This window comes from Lepisma saccharinum, chromosome 5, assembly GCF_977018435.1.
Source record: "Lepisma saccharinum chromosome 5, izLepSacc3.1, whole genome shotgun sequence".
NCBI classification, from domain to species: Eukaryota; Metazoa; Arthropoda; class Insecta; order Zygentoma; family Lepismatidae; genus Lepisma; species Lepisma saccharinum.
Genome location: NC_139233.1, coordinates 52,985,776 through 53,005,889, shown reverse-complemented (window position 1 = coordinate 53,005,889; position 20,114 = coordinate 52,985,776). Strand labels below are relative to the sequence as shown.

The following is a 20,114-nucleotide window of genomic DNA, read 5'->3' as shown; positions in this document are numbered from 1 at the left end:
GTGCATTCAGACATATTATTATTATTAGGGTCTTTGAGCCTGGTAGGGGTGAGTGGGTGTGCATTTTTCTGATGGAAGAGAGCCAAGTTTTAGTGAATGCCCTGAGATTGGTTTTGAGATCGATGGGGGTTGTCACTATTGTATATGTCTCTTTTGTCAGTCTCTCCAGAGCAGATCCTGCCTGCATAACTATTTGTCTTAATTTATTTTGTGGTCCTCATCTATGGTGAGGTGGCAGGTGAGGCCTGTCCTCCTTCCAAATCTGTAGTCTGCATCGTGTTCCTTGAGCTGATCTTCAAACCTGATACAACCTCAAAATAGCCTACCAACCTCTTTCCTAACCTCTTTCAAGCATTATTACACCAACCCAATTGCAAGAAGTGGCATCTGAGTAAATATGCAGGTGTGACTAAATGCTTGCTACCCACCGGAGAGGTGCAGATGACACGTTCAGGAACCTGTATACACTGTGCCAGAATCTCAGCTCATGGCCAAAGAAGGAACTGCCATGCCTGCACCAAAGGTAAAAGAGGACAAAAAAATTTCCTCAACTAGTGCCACCAAGCATACTATCAGGAGAAAGAACCACACCACTTGCAACAAGTCGGTACTTGTAGAATGAAAGAGGATAGTTTAGCTATCTAGCATGTAACTCTTCTTCAACTTGCATTGTAATCCACCCTGAAAAATGGAAAAAGACAATTTGTGATCTGTATGTGCCAAATATGTTATGCCCAAGACTGGACTCAGTGCTACATGCAATCGTTTTGTTTACCAAAGAGACACTATGCAATGTTCTACTCAGCAATCACTCAATTCAGTTTGGGGAAAAAAAAAACACTTCTGTGTAAAATTCAGTGGGAATTGTATAATCTCCTTACCCCATCCTTCTCACTTTTTTATATTATGGGAGCCTTGCAGATATCAGTTTAGGTCTTTTCTTTCACCAGGCAGTTACTCATCCAACTAATACAATGGAGATACGAAGAACAGTGCTTCTAATTTATCATACTCTGCTTATTTACTCTTATGTTGATTGATGGGTTGATGATCCTTCATTAGTTGACCTTTGATTATCTGTAACAGTATGATGCAATATGTGGAGCAAATCACATGAAAGCTGCTGGCAGCTGACGAGAAGAGCGCTGGCAGAAGAGGTGTGACGTACTACCAGGCGACTCCACTCTTTCACGTGGGGGAGGTGCTCTTCCGCCAGAACTCTTCTCGTCAGCTTGACAATGACCCGCCAAGAAGAAAACAAGACTTCCTTCTCCCCGACCACCCCCAACCACCCCTAAATTCTGCAAATCAACCGGACCCTCCCTTTCCCTCTGTGCCCCGTCACCCTTCATTCAGCGATCTTCTCGTCGGCTGCCGACTGTGCAAAGTCTACAGCTACAAAACTGCTGAAACTCAAATTTCAGAGCTAGATGTGCGGGTGAGACTTCCAGGAGCCACCCATTTGTATTTGTATTTTCCGAAATATTCCTGCGTTCTTGTGTTTCTCACATGACACTGATGAAAGTACGTGGCATACAATTGAACAAAAGATGCCTTCCATAAGTTGTCAGATACTTCTTAGGAGGAGGAAACTAGTCAAGGTCAAGTTAAAATCCAAGCGCTCTCCAGATTCAGTTTTTCCTTTCGATTTCTGCAGGTGTCTACTTCGAATTAAAAATTATCCATATTTCAATGCATCAGTACTCAAATACATTTAAAATCCTATCTTATTGGCTGGGAACGTAAAAAACTTGGAATAAAATGGTACTTTGTGTCCTCCAATATTGTATTAATCTGGTTTTCCTGTATGTACATGTGGTAAATGTAAAAAAGAAAAGTGTATCTCCAATGCATTGTATACCATGCAAAGAAGGCAAATGGGAGATGTAGAGGTGAGCTCCACACACATTATTGATCTTAAATATGGGGAAACTAGTACTCACTTTATCCGCGAAACTGTTTTTTCTTTGTTCTATTAATTTCAGTGGCCACTGCCACCATCCTCGTTGGAACTCGCTGTACTGTTGCTTGGCGTGCGTCTTTTGTTTGTAGTTCTCCGGGCACCGCCAGGTGCACTGTTGTTGCCTGTATGTCTGCGCCTGTGTCGTCTTCTGCTATTTCCCAGTGTTAACTGTTAAGGTAGGGGGGAGAGAGAATCCAGGTGTGGTGTGCCTGTCCGTTATCGATGTTCAGCTTGTGCGGGAAGTGCATTATGCCATGCGTTTCCTTGATTTTGGTGTCTACGAGTGTGTGGACAGTGTGTTTGACTTGTACCTTTTGAATTTTATGGCTATGGTATTTGATGTGTTTGGCAAGACCAGTAGTGGGTTGGGCTTTTTTTTTTTTTTTTTTTTTTTTTTTTTTTTTTTTTTTTTTGCATCTGTTAGGTGCTGTTGGATTCTTTCATTGACAGACCTGATGGATCTGACAATGTAATGTGCCTTGCACTTGCACTCTGTATCATACACACCTGGGTTATCAAGGGGGGAGAGGAAGTATCGTTTGTGTTGTTTAGTTGTATACGATGCAGAATCCGAGTGCAAGACACATTACATTGGCAGATCCATCAGATCTGTCAAAGAAAGAATCCAACAGCACCTAACGGTTGCAAGAAAAGCCCAACCCACTACTGGTCTTTCCAAACACATTAAATACCATAGCCATAAATTTGTGAAAAATTCCCACTTGATATCAACCACCTAGAGAATCGAACTCAGTTCTACCACGAAGGCAGTCACATACCGTACCAACTGGATCACTTAGCACTATATTAAACATACTTGAGCAGATAATTTAAATATTGGCAAAATTGTCAAATTTGTTTCCTGTGAAATACTGTGTTACATCAATTCTTGTATATTATATAGCTGTGCTAGAAATGTTTCTAATAAAAGTATTGTTTTCATTTTACTATTGTGCTTTTTAACTATTTGTGTTTTGTCCTTTTCTTTCAGAGTCTTGCTCTCAGTGCAGGGTACTTTTTTAAATGCCCACTATGTAACAACAAGCAAGCATTTCAGAAAGCTATGTTGGAATATGGTGTATTTATTCCTGAACAGTAAGTATTCCTTAGATTATTTTTTTATATAAGCAGGGTTGGCACACACCCGGAAAACTTGGAGATCTTGGGAATTTGAAAAAAATACAAATCTCATGGAAACCTCAGGGAAAATCATGAATTATACGATCAAAAGCTGACTTACATTTCAAGACGTTCGTTGTACAACAGACTTTATTTTCTTTCGTAACAGTTGATCGTGGCACAGGTTGAGCATAGAAATGGGACCCAATTTTGTGTGTATGTTAAATCAGGCTCTCTTGGTGCATGTCAAATAGAGTTCTGATTATAATTAGGACTGAGCCAATGCCAATGTATTTGTTAAAACACTAACACTAGTTATTACCAAGTTCAATCATTTGTATCCAAGGTGGCTACTCACCGGGAATCCCTTGAATTCCAGGAATTATGCATGAATTATTGTCTCGGGGAATTAAGCGTGAATTCTACGTGCATTTTTCTCCGTAGTTGTGAAAAATGGAAACTTTTATTGATCTCAATTCCATTGAATTTATACATATTTATGAATGCCCTGAGGCAAGGCTTTGACAGTTTAGCTTTTATTTTTATCGAGGAAGGAAAATAAAATAAAACAGAATTCTCTCAATTCCTTTTCTATGTTAGTGTCCTTTTCAGAACAATCTATGGCAGACTGGAGATTATTGCAAGATATCTTGAAAGTTGATTAGGTAAATTTGCAGTTTGAAATTCTTATACAGTTAACAATTTTTTAGTAGATTAGTATATCTCACAACATTTGTGACTTGTGTTTGCAGATTTATTTCGAGTCTGAGTATGTGAAAAGGCAAATGTGAACTCCGCACCTTAAATTATATACCTAGGTGTATAACCGTTTAATTGAATTAAATTAGAATTTTTGGATACATTGAAATCACACAGACCCTTTATATTGTTAATGTATTTGTGTATGTCTATGTGTGAGTGGTGAGAGGCGGTAATACGTAAGGTTGAAACAGGAAAAAAACATCTTGTTCCCCCTTGAATTTTTGGAAAGTTCATCTTGAAAACCATGAATTATACTTGAATTTTATCAAGATCCCATAGTAGCCACCCTTCCTGGTATGAGTGGACAAAGGTAAGAGTATCTGTATGGGTGTTGGTTCAAAGTGTTATAGTTACAGTGAAACCTCGATTTTACGTTTTTCAGGGGACAAAGCTGAAAAAAATCGAGGAATCTTTTATAATATTTTGTTATGTTAGGGCCATCAAGATTGAATGTATAATGCAGAAAAATATAAAATCTTGGAATGTAAAAATCTGGTTACCACTGTATATGTTTGTTCCTTGTTACTTTTACAGATATATATTTTTTTCACATTTGCAGAGATGCTTCATGGGAATTGGAACCAAATGCATTTCAAGAATTGTTACATCGGCATAACAGATGTGATTCAAAGAAATGTGATTGCCCAAAAGGACGGAAGTATAGCATGGATGGCACGTAAGTAATTGCATTAATTTTATCGATATAAACTGAATGCTAACATGATTTGAGTACTTGCAGATATATATTCTGTATCTTTATATTTCATGTCATTTGGTCACATGATATATTCACCTGTAAGTATTGTAGTTTTTAATTTTAGTGTTGATGTTAAAGATGTCCTCTCACAGTGATATTCAGAACTGTAAGCCTCAAATTTTATCGGGCTTATAATTACGAGGGTTGTTGCGAAAGTTCATGGACCGAGATCACTATTCGGAGTCAGTCAGTACAAGGCTTGGTGTGAGTTTCCTTTTCGAAATAGCACCCTTCACACACTATACACAGATTCCAGCGATGCGTTAGCTTCTCAAACACATGTTGCAGACCATTTTCTGGGAGTCTGTGTAAGGTAGTTGATGTGACAGCTTTCACTTCCTGGTCCATGCTAAACTTCGTTCCGCGTAACTTTCTTAATTGTTGGAAACGGCCAGAAATCGCAGGGTTCAAGGTCTGGGTTGTATGGAGGATTGTCTAGACTGCCCACCAATTTTCTCCAAAGCTGCCATAGCTTGCCATGCCACATGTGGCTTAGCGTTATCCTGCAGGAGAAACCATTCTCATGAAGCAGTTCACGTCTTTTTATTGTGAATTGCACCCTTCAAATGCACTTGCAAGACATTAGCATAATCTCTATTTACAGTTTGATTACTTGGAACCTAATGCTGCAGTACTATTCCATGGATATCAAAAAAACAAAATCCACATTAACTTCACAATGTTCTCATCATGTACTGATGTTCTCATCATGTATTGATGTTGATGGATGCCCACTTTTTGCCTTATCCTGCACATTGCTTTTACCGTCCTTAAAATGCTTCCACCACTTTTGCGTAACATCACACAAAATTCAATAGCAATCCTTTGTCTGGTAATTATCGGTATATCATTCTCATCCGCCATTATAATATACTCTGCAGTTCGATTTTTATAGCGAGCAAACAACCAGCTGCACATTGGTTCACTCGTACATTAACAAAGCACACCACAGGCTATCTTCACATGCAACAATCACAGACTCGACTTACACAGAATTAGTGCAGTGTTGCCAATCCACGAACTTTCGGAACTTCCCTCGTACATAAGATTCAGAATTTACAGTATGTGAAAGGTTAATAATTAAATGATAAATGCATTTTTCGTTCTGCCTCTGATGGATATATAAAGTATCTCAACATATCAATCTCATAGTAAAAATGCACAAGAACTGTGTTCTCTTTTTTTTGAGCATACAGTAATTACTAGGGCTTGGATAATTATGCATTTTTGCATATACAGGTGCATATTTTTATGAAAATAAGTTGATGTGCATATTTTTGTACCCACAACCAACACCAAGCATATACCGTATTTATTTTTCTTCTCCTTGCTTCTCGTTTCTTCTTTCCTTTTTCCTGGATTGTATGAAATGTGGCAAGTACGTCTTGCCTGAAAGATTCCATTCGTCGATTAGAAAACAAAGGGTTACAACTTAAAACAAGCATCAAAATTATAGAAGACTTTAAAGAGACCCTCGCCCAGGTTGAAGATCCTGTGTATGTACAGAACTTGGATGAAGTATTGAAAAGGAACAGTGGGTATGCAACAATGGTGCAAGTTTGCAAAATTCTGCATACAAATGGACAACGTGTGGATGATCTGGAAATTGATGTGTCCGACTTTGTTGCCCTAAAATACACTCCACTTGTATCTTGCGTAGTGGAACGTGTGTTTTCTGAATATAAGACTCTTCATAATTGGGAAAAGAGAGATGAGGTAGTATATAAATACGAAGAAACTAGTACTCACTTTTATCCGCGAAGCTGTTTTTGGCGTGTGCGTTTCCTTTATTTTGGTGTCTACAAGTGTGCGGGCTCTGTATTTGACTTGAACCTTTTGAATTTTATGGCTATTGTATTTGATATGTTTAGCAAGACCAGTAGTGGGTTGGGCTTTTTTTCGCATCTGCTAGGTGCTGTTGGATTCTTTCATTGACAGATCTGATGGACCTGCTAATGTAATGTGCCTTGCATTCACACACTGCATCGTATACACCTGGGTTATCAAAGGGGGGAGAGGAAGTACAGTTTGTGCTTGTTCAGTTTATCAGGTATTTTGGAATTGGGTTTGTGTGCTATTTTGATGCCATATGGGAGAAGGGCTTTGGATATGCGGTGGGGGGTGGTGGGAAGGCAAACCATTTATATTGGCTGCTGGAAGTTGATAGTGGCTGGGTTGCTTGTGGATGGGTTGATTGTGGTTGGTTAGGGTGTCTGGCCTGTATTTCCACTTTACTGCGCCAAGTGGAAAGTTGTGCTTCAGTGTAGCCATGTTTCAGGGCTATTTCAGTGATGGTGGCTATCTCCTCTCGTAGATCCTCTTCTCTGCAACAGTAGTAGAAGGCTCTTCGATAAAAGTTTAGCCACACATTGGCTTTTTGCTTGGGGGGATGGCTAGAGAGAGCATGTATGTACTGGTTGCCTGCATCCGGTTTTCTGTAGACAGTGGTTGTGAATTTGTTAAGTGCACGGCTGATGGTGATGTCCAGGAAGTTGATTTTACCATGTTTTTCTTGTTCTACATTTATAGCACCATTTCCATGATATAAAAAACTAAATATGCTGACCAAGGCAGTAATTTATTTCATTATAAAACATAAACTAAATGTAACGTTTCAACCTTCTAGCAAGGTCTTCTTCAGACTCTGCACAAAGTACAAATGTAACAAGGTACAAAAACAGGACGATATATATATATATATACATACACAAACATTACTCCCCTCCAGACTATTAGAAAGTTGTTCTGGAACATTCTAGCAGGTAGCTTTCCCTTGTCAATTGTACTTTCACCTAAAAAGGCTAAACATATTTACTTCCATCTAGAGTGTGGTTGGACTCTTTATCTCACGCTCTTTTTCCTTCTCTCCTCTTTCTCTCTTGTACTTTTCACTCTTTCTAACACCTTCTTCCATTCTTTGTTTAACTTCAGTCCCCCATTCCAGTTCAGTGTCTTCTTCACCTTTCTTCTCTATTTCCTTGGTCTCCTTCCATTTTCTCACTAGTATTCTCTTCTCCCTTCCTATCTGCTTAGCCTCATCATACTCTATGCCATGTCCTGTTTCTCTCGTGTGTTTAAATATCTAATTTCTCTCTCTCTTAAGTTGTACATCATCCCTATGTTGTTTCAACCTGTCTTTCAACCTCTTTTTTCGTTTCTCCTATGTACACACTCTGACATTCTTTACATTTCACTTCGTAGATAATTCCTTCCTCTTCCTCTTCTCTGTTTGTCCTTATTCTTGTTTGCATTCTTCACTATTCTTAAGATACTTCTCCCTCCCTTCCTGTAAGTTTTAATGCCCGCTTTCCTAAGCACTTTACATATCTTTTCTGTGGTCGTCCCGATACTCTTTATTCCAAACCTTTTTCTTTCTCTTCCAATTTTCCCCTGCCACTTTTCTTCCTTCTTCTGTTTATGTCCAGTCGATCCTCCTTCTCATAGCCATTCTTTTCCAGCTGTTTCCATAGGCTATTTATTTTGCCTTCTTTTTCACATTCTTTCGTGCATATTTTCTTGATTCTGTCCTGCATATTCTTTATAAAATTTCTTTTTGTCACCTCACTTACATCACTTCTTGTGTGGCAGAATACCCCTGCTGCACACTTCTTCTGATGCCAAGCGGTTTCAATTTCTTCTCCTCTCTTCCTTTTCATCAATATATCAAGGTAGCTTAACTTGCCTTCTTCTTCTATTTCAAGTTCCAATAAAATCCCTCTTTCTTCATCTTGTATTTCTTTGGCAAGAATGTCGAGCTGCCTCTTTGTTCCATTCCATATGCCAAAACAATCGTCCACTTATCTGCAAAACAAAATTATTTTGTCACCTCCTTTTTCTATCACTTTCTTTTCCCATTCATTCATAACCAATTCAGCCAATGCTGGGCTTAGGCTAGAACCTATATTCAGTCCTTCACTCATTAAAATTAGTTTATCCCCCATTATGCTGTAACCGTTATTCCAAATGGTTTCCAGCACCTTCACTACCCTTTCACTATCCCATTCTCCTATAATTTCTTCTCTCATTCTCTTTTTAACAATGTTCAAAACGTGTCCCCTCTTGATGCTCGGGAACATACTTTTCACGTCTAAGCTAAACATTGTCGTCTTCATCTCATTTAACTTAAGTCCTTTTATGAGGTCCACTACTTGGTCACTGTTCTTAACTGCTGTGCTTTCTTGCTGTGTTACTAACACTTCAATAACTTCCTTTAATTTATTTTCAAAGGGTTCCAAAATATTGTTTCTGCAGTCCATTACAGGGCTCAACTTTATCTCCTCTTTGTGTATCTTTGGAAAGCCTTTCAAACGTGGTAGTCTTCCTGTCTCCTTTATGCATTTCTTGAATCCTCTCCTCCTACAGTCTTGTATGACCTTTTCTCTTATAGTTTGTTCTTCTTCTGTTCCACAAATCTCCTCATATCCGTTCTCTTTTAGGTCTTCATACTTCCTCTCGTACCATTCTCTTTCCATCACCACAATTGCTCCTCCTTTATCTGCCTGCTCTATCACGACATCACTTCTTTTCTTGATTTTCTTCATCCCTTCCCTTTCGTTTTGACTCAAATTATCTACTTTTCCTTGTTTTTCAATTTATTTCTTCAGTATGGCTGCTGTTCTTCTTCTAACCTTGTCTGCTGCTAGAATGTTCCAGAACAACTTTCTAATTGTCCACATTTTCATTCTATTTACAGTCAAATGCTTTCTGGAAGTCCACAAATATAAGGTACAGATTAGAGAAGTATTCCATACTCTGTTCTATAATAATACGCAGTGTATTTATCTGATCTATACAGGAATGGTTGCTTCGAAAGCCGGCTTGTTCTCTCCGGATCTTTTTCTCAACCCACCCTTTAAAATAATTCTAGTTAGAACTTTGCTAGGAACTCAAAGTAGTGTTATGCCTCTCCAGTTATTGCAGTTGGTAATATCTCCCTTCTTAGGTATTTTTACTAGTAAACCTCTTTTCCAATTTTCTGGTATTGATTTTGTTTTCCATATTTTTGCAAAAAGTGGTTGTAATATTTCTATTCTATTGTCATCTCCATGTCTTCCTTAACAATTTCTGGTGGAATGTTATCAGTTCCAGGTGCTTTACCACTTTTTTTTTCTCTCAGTGCTTTTTTTAATTTTTTCTTTTGTTGGTTCTTCAGTAGTTATTTCATCGTCTATTTCATATTCTGGCATTTCTTCCGGTATTTGAAGTAAATCTTCTGTCTGTTATATGGCTTGGTTTAATACTTCTGAAAAATATTCTTTCCATTTATTGAGCTGATTTTCCTTATTCGTATCCTTATCTTTATTTCTAACTGGGCGATTCCGTATGATTTTCTTTTGAGACAAGATCTTTGTAATTTGGTATACTTCTATCATATTTCCCTCATTTACTGCTTTTTCTGCCTTCCCAGCTAACTCGCTGGTCCATTTTCTAGGGTCAGCTCTCTCACTATATTTCACTTCATGATCCTTTTTCCTATATTCTTCTTGTGTTTCCTTTCTTCTATTTTCCTCCAAGTTTCCTCTAAAGTTCTTTTTCTTAGGGTTTCTATATCCTAAAACTTCTTTTGATACCATTGTAAATGTATTTTTCATATTTTCCTAGTGTTGTTCCACCTCATCACCATCCAGCTCCCCTAGTTCTTTATATTTGTTTTGAAGTTGCATACTGGTAATGTGCTGATTGCTCACAATTAAATACAAAATAAAGGTTAAAAGATTAAAAATCAGTAACTTACGTGTGTGAGCATGAGATTTATCAAACTACGTTTCGAAGGTTATACTACCTCCTTCTTCAGGTTGAAACGATGTTTTCAGGGTTTTGGAAGACGGCTGGATAAACTTTTTTAAAAAATGGGATAAAGCCGCCGGAAGTAGAGACGAGATGGGCTTCCATGTTACCCCTGAGGTTAGGAAAGCCGCCGAGGTGAAAACTGAATTCTCCTTGGATTGGTGACTCACGAGCCCCGGTTGAGGATAGACCGGGGGGGGGGGGGGGGTGGAGGAGGAGTTTTCCTTCTCCAGGTATGAGCTGACACCGTGCATTCGCCTACCCCGAGCACCGATCGGCAGTTCATCGTCATCAGCTTTGAACGTTCTTTTGTTTTTTTAGAGTATTGTGCAGTTTTAGTATGTGTATTTTACATTCTTTTTTTAGAAAGTGTCTTTCCTATACCATTTTAACCTAAATCCTCAACTATCACTTTCTCGACGAGGCACCATGTCGGGTGTCTGAAAACATCGTTTCAACCTGAAGAAGGAGGTAGTATAACCTTCGAAACGTAGTTTGATAAATCTCATGCTCACACACGTAAGTTACTGATTTTTAATCTTTTAACCTTTATTTTGTATTTGAAGTTGCAACTTGAAGTCCTGTTTTACACTATTGTTCTGTAGTTTTCCAATCTCAAAGTTTGTGCTTTGTTTATTGAATTTCTCTTTTGTGGCCATAATTTTTACCCTAAAATTGGCTACCATAAGATGATTATGATCACTGCTAATGTCTGCTCCACGTTTACTTCTCACATCTCACTTTGAACTTGTCCAACGTACGTATTTCTCAAAATATCTTTGTATAGTGGATTCTTCACATAACCAAGAAACTTCTTCACAACTTCTTTGAATGCTTCCCATGCATCTTCAATTGAAATAGTCATCAATCATCAGCTTATGAATTTGCGGTCCATCGAACACACCCTCCCTGACTTTAGCTTGTGATAATGAAGGAAATTTCATGAATAGGTATTGGAAACATGGGCCACTTTTGCCTAGTGCCTTTACAAACTGTTTCATAATTCCAAGTTTTATGTGTAATGGGGGCAGGAGAATTTTCTGACAGTCTACAAGACTCGCTTTTGTAGCATTTCTGGATCCTGGTTTCAGTTCCTCTCTTTCAGGCTAAAAGATTCGCTTTTGTAGCATTTCTGGATCCTGGTTTCAGTTCCTCTCTTTCAGGCTAAAAGACTCGCTTTTGTAGCATTTCTGGATTCTGGTTTCAGTTCCTCTCTTTCAGGCTAACATACAGTATTCCAATGTTTGTATCTGGCCATACTTTCCCACTCACACACAAAACATGTAAATTTCGTGTATCCTCCCTGTTGTCCCTCTCGAAAGAAGGCCACCTTAACCTTTTGAGTCCCAAGGCCATTTTCACAAGTAAGCCTCACGGTCCGGAGCCGATTTTGATCAAAATGCAGAGTTTCAATTAAATGAGTGTAGATCGGAGACTAATTGCCCTAGAGAGATGAGTGATATACTGTTGTACGCGGAATGAACCAGAGGTTCAGACTATATGAAATTTATGCAAATTCGGCGTATATATGGAGGAGGAAAGAGGGGAAATCCCCTTAAAACATACTTTTTTAAAAAAACTGGGGTTTCGCCCCCCCCCCCCCAAAAAAAAAGGATATGAAAAGTTCAAAATGCACATAAAAATTATCGCTGGCATGTAAGAAACAGAAAAATATTTGCATCATTGTCGTATGACCAATGTAACTTGAGTTGTACCCCCAAAAGGAATGGTGGGCACGCCACTGATTCAAGCTTCAAAATGCAGCGGTACCTTGAAATGACTATAGCTCAGAAACTAAATGCCCTAGAGATATGAAAGATATACTGTTGTACGCAGAATGAATCACAGATTCAGACGATATATAATTTATGCACATTCGGCGTACATAAGGAGAGGGAAAGGGGGGAAATCCCCTCAAAAATACTTTTCTTAAAAAAAAAATAAAGAGCTGAATTAAAAAAAGTGTAAAATGCAGTAACAAGGTTGTTTTCACATTCTACCATTTAATTCAAGGAATAAAAGGTCTCACAGTTACAAAATTTCAAAAATTAGTTTTATGTGAGAGGTCACACAAGACACAACAAACTTTAGGACTAAAATTTCTCCTAACTTATGTGTGCAATTCAAGGTGGCAGGTGTATGACATGTTTAATCTTTCACTGGATAGACCCCCCATGCCCAAAACGATATGTATACCTTGGAAGAGTGGTGAATTTCCTAGAAACGAGAAGATAAGCTTCTACAGGAGAATTACCCATACAGCACAAATCTCCCAGGGATATCCACAATGTCGACATCAGATCCATGGATATCCATTAGATATCCATGGGATGTCTATTGGATATCCAGAACTGGATATCTGAAACTTGACCAATTCTAGACATTTAATACATAGCCCAAACATGTATTTTCTGTCAGTTACCATTGTCAGTTCTGTGCCATAATAAATAAAACCACTTAGAAACAATAACATTGTTATGTCAATTCTTGATAATCTATATATGGATGTAAATATATCCGGTTAGAATTCGCTTATTTACGAGTTATGATTATTCAGTTTTTCCGAAAATTTAGAAAAATATCATATTTTGGTAAGTGCCATTTCTTTAAGATGTAAATGGGAACCTAATTTCCTGAAATGGCTGACGTAAGAGACAGGCAGACAAACTTATATTATACCATTGTTACCTTAATACATTTTTATTGTTATTATTAATAGTAGCAATAGTTGTCCTTCTATTCATATGTGGATGCCGTTTCAGCTTTTGTCCAGATATGTCTTATTGCTTCACGTATGATTGCAAATATTAAGCATGTTTCCTGCCATTGCACTAGGCTACTGGGCATTCAGGAAACAACAATGCAAAAAGCCTTGTAACTTCACGTTCCTTTACACGCCAGCAAGCATATGGTAGCTAAATCGAAGAACTCGTAAATTCCGGTCACTTTCTTGGAAAATACCTGCATTTGTTTCTTCATTTCTTCTTTAACTCGTCACCTGCAAGCAACATGTGTTTTATCTACTATGTAATCTTCTGAATCTCATCTTTACATTGATGTAGTATAAGCGCTACCATTTTGTTTCTTAACTGCTGATATTGGTGGTGAAATATCTCACCCACAACCGGCTGCCAATGGTAGCCATATGGAGTGAAAGTAGGGAATTTGTTCTGCAAACTAAAGTCCGCCGTTGCTATGGCGACCGTTCCGGACGTGTTTTTCATGCCACCAGTGTTGTCTGGAAATCAGCACCCTTCATTTCAAATTATTATTATTATTAACAACAGTTATAAAGTTTAGCGAGTCTGAATTTGAAAGATTTTTAAAGTTAATATTGTGTTAGATATAAAATTCAACGTAAACTATAGGAGAGAAAGTTAAATGAAAATATTCTTCAACTTAAAAGTCCTGTCCAATGTATGAATATAGTTTAAAATCCACCAGCTCACATGCAAGTTAAGGGAAAATTAATTAAATTTAAAATAAGCATGCGTTATGTTTGTGAGGCAAATACTAAAATTTAGGCTCCACAACCCCCATCCCCTGGTGTACAAATTTCCCGGCAAATTCGGTGGCTATGCGCATTGAGCGGTCAATTCACATTCTCACCACTGATGGCTCCGGGTTCGAATCCTGGCTGGACATGGGTGTTTCATTGTAATTTTTCCCTCATTAAGTTTCTCTAATCACAATGTATGCTCATCGTCCCAGTTAGCCTACAGAGACAGAAAAGGGACGTTAAATGAGAAAATAATAAAGAAATATAGAGGATACGTCATTACAGAAACTTGTGGCAAATAGTTCTCAATGTGTTATTACCGCTATGTCCCGATATCGAGTGAACTCCACAAAATAACCATATTTTATAAGCCTGTTTCTTATAACCTTTGTTTTCGTACCGGGAAGTGATTATTACTTGAAAAGGCTCAGCTGAAGCCCCTAGTATTGGAATTTGTACTTTATTTCATTTATCACGACGATGAGGATGAGTGATGATTATAAAATTGGTCAATGGACACTAACAAAGAACACCCACATCCAGCCACGAATTCAAGGGAAGGGTCAATGTGGCCATTTAGATCATCGAGCTATGAAATGTTTTAATTTGAAGCTGTAAAAACCTACCAAAATAACATTGAAGATTTTTCACATTTTGCAAGAAATTAGATTTTGTCCTTCCGTATATGAATGAGTTGTTTGCTGTGAGAGAGAGGGAGGCTTCAGGACTCTGCAATATTTGGTAATTTTATTTTTGTAACCATTGATGCAAGTCTACCAGTTGTCCAGAATTTAGTCTAAACAGTCCTCTGTTTTAAATCCCTGTCCCAAGTTTGTTCAAACTGCAGTCGCGATGCAAAAAAAAATGCTATTTTTCTTGGGTATTCAGAGATGTTTTTCATTATAAGTATCATTGCTAGTGCACCTAATTTAATTTAAAAATAGATTACTTTCTATACATAGGATTATCATGGTTGGTCAGTGATATTGGTAAACAGTTGCGGGATTGGGTGCCAAAATTGGGGGAAGGGGCAAGGATAGTTTATTTTTTTCTTGGTAGAAAAAGCTTACCACTGTGAAAACATATCATACTTCGTCTAGCACAGAAAATGGATTATAACCCTTCATCTCGTAATCGTTTCATTGGCACGTCAGATAACTAAACCAATTGTATCTACGCATGATCTTTGGGGACACAGGGAATTAATGTTTTAAGGTCCGTATTTCACAACCCTCCAGTAAATTTTCTTAGTGTGACATTTGGACTATCATACACAAATAAATAACAACTCGTGCTTTAGTTTATTTTTTCAGACCGATATAGTGTCGTAAAGAAATTATGTGCGCCCATTTTTTAAAAAATAAATTCTATTGTATTCTCAAGTATTCATTGCATCTCAATAATACACCGAAGGCAGCTTACATCGTAATAAGTAAGTTTTAAGTAGCCTGAAGAATATATATATATATATATATTTAAAGAAGCTTTATGTAATGCTTCTAAAAAATTGGCATGAAATCTGCAACGAATATGTGGAATTAGTCAAACATCTAATTTGACTAATATTAGTGGAAGATTTACCAGACTATTTTTTTCTGGCTAATTAGTCGATATTTTGTTACGACTAATGATTAATTAGTTGACAGTGCCTATAAAGTGTTTTATATTCTACAGTTATGCCTGATGGAGGTACAAAGCGAATCAGATCCCACTTTAAACTGTAGGTCCAGTCCCGAGTACCCTTTTTGTGCATAAAGTGAACTTAAAAAGAAGTAGAAAAAAACTCTAACCTTGCGGCCATATGAGGATATCGCTATTCTTCTTCAATATTTGATGTGTGTAAATTCTTAGTGCTAACGCAAGGCACATAACTCCTAACAAAAAGTGCCATTGTCGCCAGAGAGGTTCGATAAATTTTACCAGACTGGCTCAACAATGATGAAAACTACTAATATACGTGCTGTAAAATTCAATAACAAAACTAGAAATATATTTTTGGTTTGGAAATGATCGAATCATTATGTAGTTCTTATTATTATATCTTCTTACTAACAATGTCATGGCACACGTCTTGCAGGAGTATATTTAGTGTTCTTGCGTGTAAATTGTTCTACTAATTTAATATGTTACAGACACGCATGCATGACACCAAACTGGCAAGCTGCAAGTACATGACAGTGTGAGTACAACTTCCATAAACGTATCAGTGGTGGTAAATTTTCCATCTAACCTTTTGAATGAAAAGAAAATAGCCGAATGCAATGGATGGAAATGACAATCTCCCCCCTTACCGATGAGTTTCTTTCTTCAATGCCATGCCCTGTGGGACAGCGTCTTTGCAAACACAAGTATCGCACTCGTGCCTCCCGTCACGTCACATTCCCCAGTTGCTTGAAATTTGCAAGTTTGACCAGAAGTGAAAGCTGGCACCTCCAAGCGGAGGATATTCGAACTTCTTGCAGAAGTTTAAGATTGCAGAAGTTTGCAGCCTGAGATGAATGTCTGCCTGTTACCTTTGTCTGTGGTAATACTATATATATATCTGCACATATTTTCCATTGCATATGACAGTGGTTCCCAAACTTTTTCGTTTCATGGTGCCCTTAGGGCCAGTTTTTCAATGTCCTGTTAATCTTTCTGTTAACTAATTGCCAGTTGGAGATAACAGCCAGTCTTAACCAGCACCGGGTTTTTCAATGTGAAAGTAACTGCCAGTTAAGTAAACCATGGTTCGTTCTCCGAAACAGTGTGTTGGCAATTCTGAAGCACGGAAATTACAGGAAATCGATCTGCGCGCCATCTGTTAGTATAGTTTCAAACCACGTCGTCTGGCACACAGCCTGGCGTTTAAATATAGAACTACAAGCACGCCGCACTCGAAAGCACGTTATTGCATTTTGAAACGATGGGAACAATGGCTGCGCATCCATTTTGTATGCTTACGAAATATATTAACGAAAGACAGCACTACAAATTTGGTTTTCTTCTAATAAAGGCCAATTCCACGTGGGGGAAATTATGTTATGAGGCGCAAGTGCAGATACTTTGTTGTAGAAGAAGCGTGAAGAACTCTAAAGTCGAGTCATTAATAATACCTGTTTATTGATACAAACACTATTATTATTATTAATATGTAAATATTGTACATTTGACTGCATGCTTTGTACCTCTCTATGCATGTTGTTGAGCAAAAAAAACATGATGTTAATAGTAAGCATGCTTTCTAAACTTAAAAAAATATGAAGGTACGAGTAAAATTAATTTTAAAATTTACTCTTAATATTTATCCGACAAGATCATTCAACAAAAAAGCGTGAATTAAATGCAGCACACGTAATAAATAATTGACAAGAAAAAAAGTACCCTTGACCAGGACTCGAACTCGTATTACAAAACACAACACGGTCCAAAAGGTGGTGCCGCTAACCACTACACCAAATTGCCGATTGGAGATTGTCCCGGCTAGTACACCGGATATCCTGGCCACAAATTCTCTAACACAACCTTGCCAAGCGAATTCTAGCAACTACGCTGTTTAATTTACATATTTGCGTGGACGTTGGTAAGCTCTGCCAAACAAAACAAGTCTTTTTCTGTACCAATTTAAACATTTTATGAATCATATCTTGTTTAATCTGACAGTGAAGTTGTGAGTGTGGAACTTCGATAGCTGCACGAGGCTTCCATGTTGCCTCGTAACTTCCAGTTAGGCTGGTAACTGCAAGAAGAAGCACCAGTAAAGATAATCGCCACCAGAGTTCCAGTTACGAGCTAACTGTACATTGAAAAACAGAAATTTTCACTAACTTCCAGTTACGTGCTAACATGAACCTTAACTGAACATTGAAAAAACGGCCCTTAGTGTTCAAGATTTTTCCACGATGCCCAAATCAGAATGTAGGCATATCTAACATGTGGTTATACGACGTACGCTTTTAGAAGGAACATGAGTTCAGCCAATACGCTGCCAGCGCTCTTGCGCTGTTGTCAAACCAACTGCTAGCGGAAGGGGAACACAGAGAATTCGTTGTGTCCAATATTCAACTTTTTATATATAATGAATGCACGTGATATTTGAGTACAATGAAATATATAGTGAAGAATTCTACACAGGATTATATCATATCACTGCGGCATATAAGAGTCGTACCTGAAAGAAGTTTGAAGGAATTTATTATAGAGGAATTGCTTTTAGCTAATTGCGAAGATGGGAATGAGTGATGATATAATGAAATTGATGAATGGACATTCATAAACATCCATGTCCAGGCCGGGATTCAAATCCGGGACCCCTGGCGTCGTATCGCGATATGCTAAACACTGCACCATAGTGGCCGGCGCGACATTATATAATAACACTCACGGAACACAAACTATTGCACAACTATCGAACATAATGGCTGTATCACACAGCGCGCTACGACGCCAGGGTTCTCGGGTTCGAATCCCAGCCCGCTCATAGGTGTTTGGAAGTTTCCCTTCATCAATTTCATCATATCACCACCCATCCTCATCTTCGTGATTAGCCAAAAGTGGCAGAAAAGCGATGTAAAATAAATCGAATCAATCAATCAATAAGGGCTGTATTGAATCCTCCTCTCACAATTGTTCTTCGTGGCGTACGAGTATAATTATCTTACACCGCCCGTGTTACGAAAACACTGAACTCAACTGACTTAACTGACTCGCAATGTACGTGAACGCTAACAACAATGAACGGTTATTGTGTATATTCAGCCGAATTTGACACCCATAGCTTTACCAAGACACAACAACTCAGCGGGGTCAACAGGGTGGCAACGAAAAAACAAAGAGACTGAACACGGATGGAAAACGAAAGGGGTACATTGTGTGTGTGTATGTAGAGACGTGTTGTTTCCCATGTTTCTTCGAGAAGCGATAACTCCGGCTGTAGGCGACGGATATTCATGGAAATTGGACGGTCATGTTCAAAATGTAGTGCCCCATCTTATGGTTAACCTTAAAGTGGAGAGTTTTATGCAAACTTTTTGTGCGCAAGAAAAAATACAGAACACGGCGTTTAACTTGCGCGCCGCAGTCTCCTAACTGTACAACGTTGCACTCCTGCCATTGGCTGGTCGCCAAGGACACGCTTTCCGTAGCTCCGCCCGATATCGCTTCTAAAAATGTGCGTCGTATAGGTTGCTTGCCTTAAGATAAAAATAAACACATATTTCCAATTCAGAAACATTTTGTGTGTAAAAAGTACTAAAACCATGTGTAGACTAACACGTAAGTATCATTTCAGAGAAAATATTGGAATATGTCATGGTGCACACTTGGGGAACCACTGGCATATGATATTTACTAATGTACATATCAAGATTGAATCTATCATAAGTATATAATCATGATGGCATGTATAATCTTACATTAGACTAACATACCATAGACTTATTTCTATTTCGTTATTTTTATTTTCAGGAGATGGGAGCTAGTTTTATGTAAATTCTGTGGATCTCAGGGTGTTCACATTTCCTGTGGTCAACTGAAATGGAATTCACCAGAATGGCAGTGCCCACAATGTGAAGAAATGCTAGAGAGCGGTATGTTAATGCTTCTTACACTTCATGTATAATACCTACACAAACATATCAAATGAAGCTGTTTGAAGGTAAATCCTTTCATATTTCATGAATTTGGGTCTGTTCCACCAGGCACCTAATAGACACACCAAGGATGGTGTAAAACAAGATACCTCTACTGGGCTTGAGAAGCATTGTATGTCACTGTCTAGTACTTTGGCAGCAGACCCACAGATGTCTCTGTCATAGGCATCGTTCAAATACATTGCTAAAAGTCTTGGGGAAGAACAGATGAATGAACTTGCCCCAACCTGGAAGTTCTGTTATTGTAAGACATTTGTTTTAGACTGCTTTGAAACATATTTTGTAAGCAGAAAAAATATAAAAGTTGCCAATCTGCAGGGTCTTTTAATGTATGATGTAAAGCACAGCTGTCGTTTCACAGTAAGACCATAGCATGTAGGTGCTGTTAAAAGATGTCATCCATTATCATTAAAAAGGTTAGAACCAATCAGAAGCCGCATCCTGTGTACTGCTTGGAAGTTGTTTTACTCTTTGAGGCACACACATTGAGACTAGGGCTCCATGAAGTTGAAAGTGGGCATTTTGTGGCGATTACCTGTAAATCTCAAGCAATTATCATCCACGGGGACAGTGCTTCTTATCAAACAGAGACTGTTT

At 38.2% G+C, this 20,114-nt stretch overlaps 1 protein-coding gene across 3 annotated transcripts in view; it reads left to right on the top strand.

Annotated features, from left to right (window-relative positions):
• The window catches only part of LOC145987823 (uncharacterized), a 125,959-nt gene that overhangs the window by 72,570 nt on the left and 33,275 nt on the right, over positions 1-20,114 (top strand). For all 3 annotated transcript variants that reach the window (XR_014441692.1, XM_083122556.1, XM_083122555.1), the window contains exons 7-9: positions 2,955-3,058; positions 4,404-4,520; positions 19,333-19,454. Coding sequence is in view for 2 of the 3 variants with exons in the window: in XM_083122556.1 (XP_082978682.1) it covers positions 2,955-3,058; positions 4,404-4,520; positions 19,333-19,454 (343 nt within the window). In the remaining variant the exon portion in view is untranslated. The remainder of the gene's footprint in view (positions 1-2,954; positions 3,059-4,403; positions 4,521-19,332; positions 19,455-20,114) is intronic.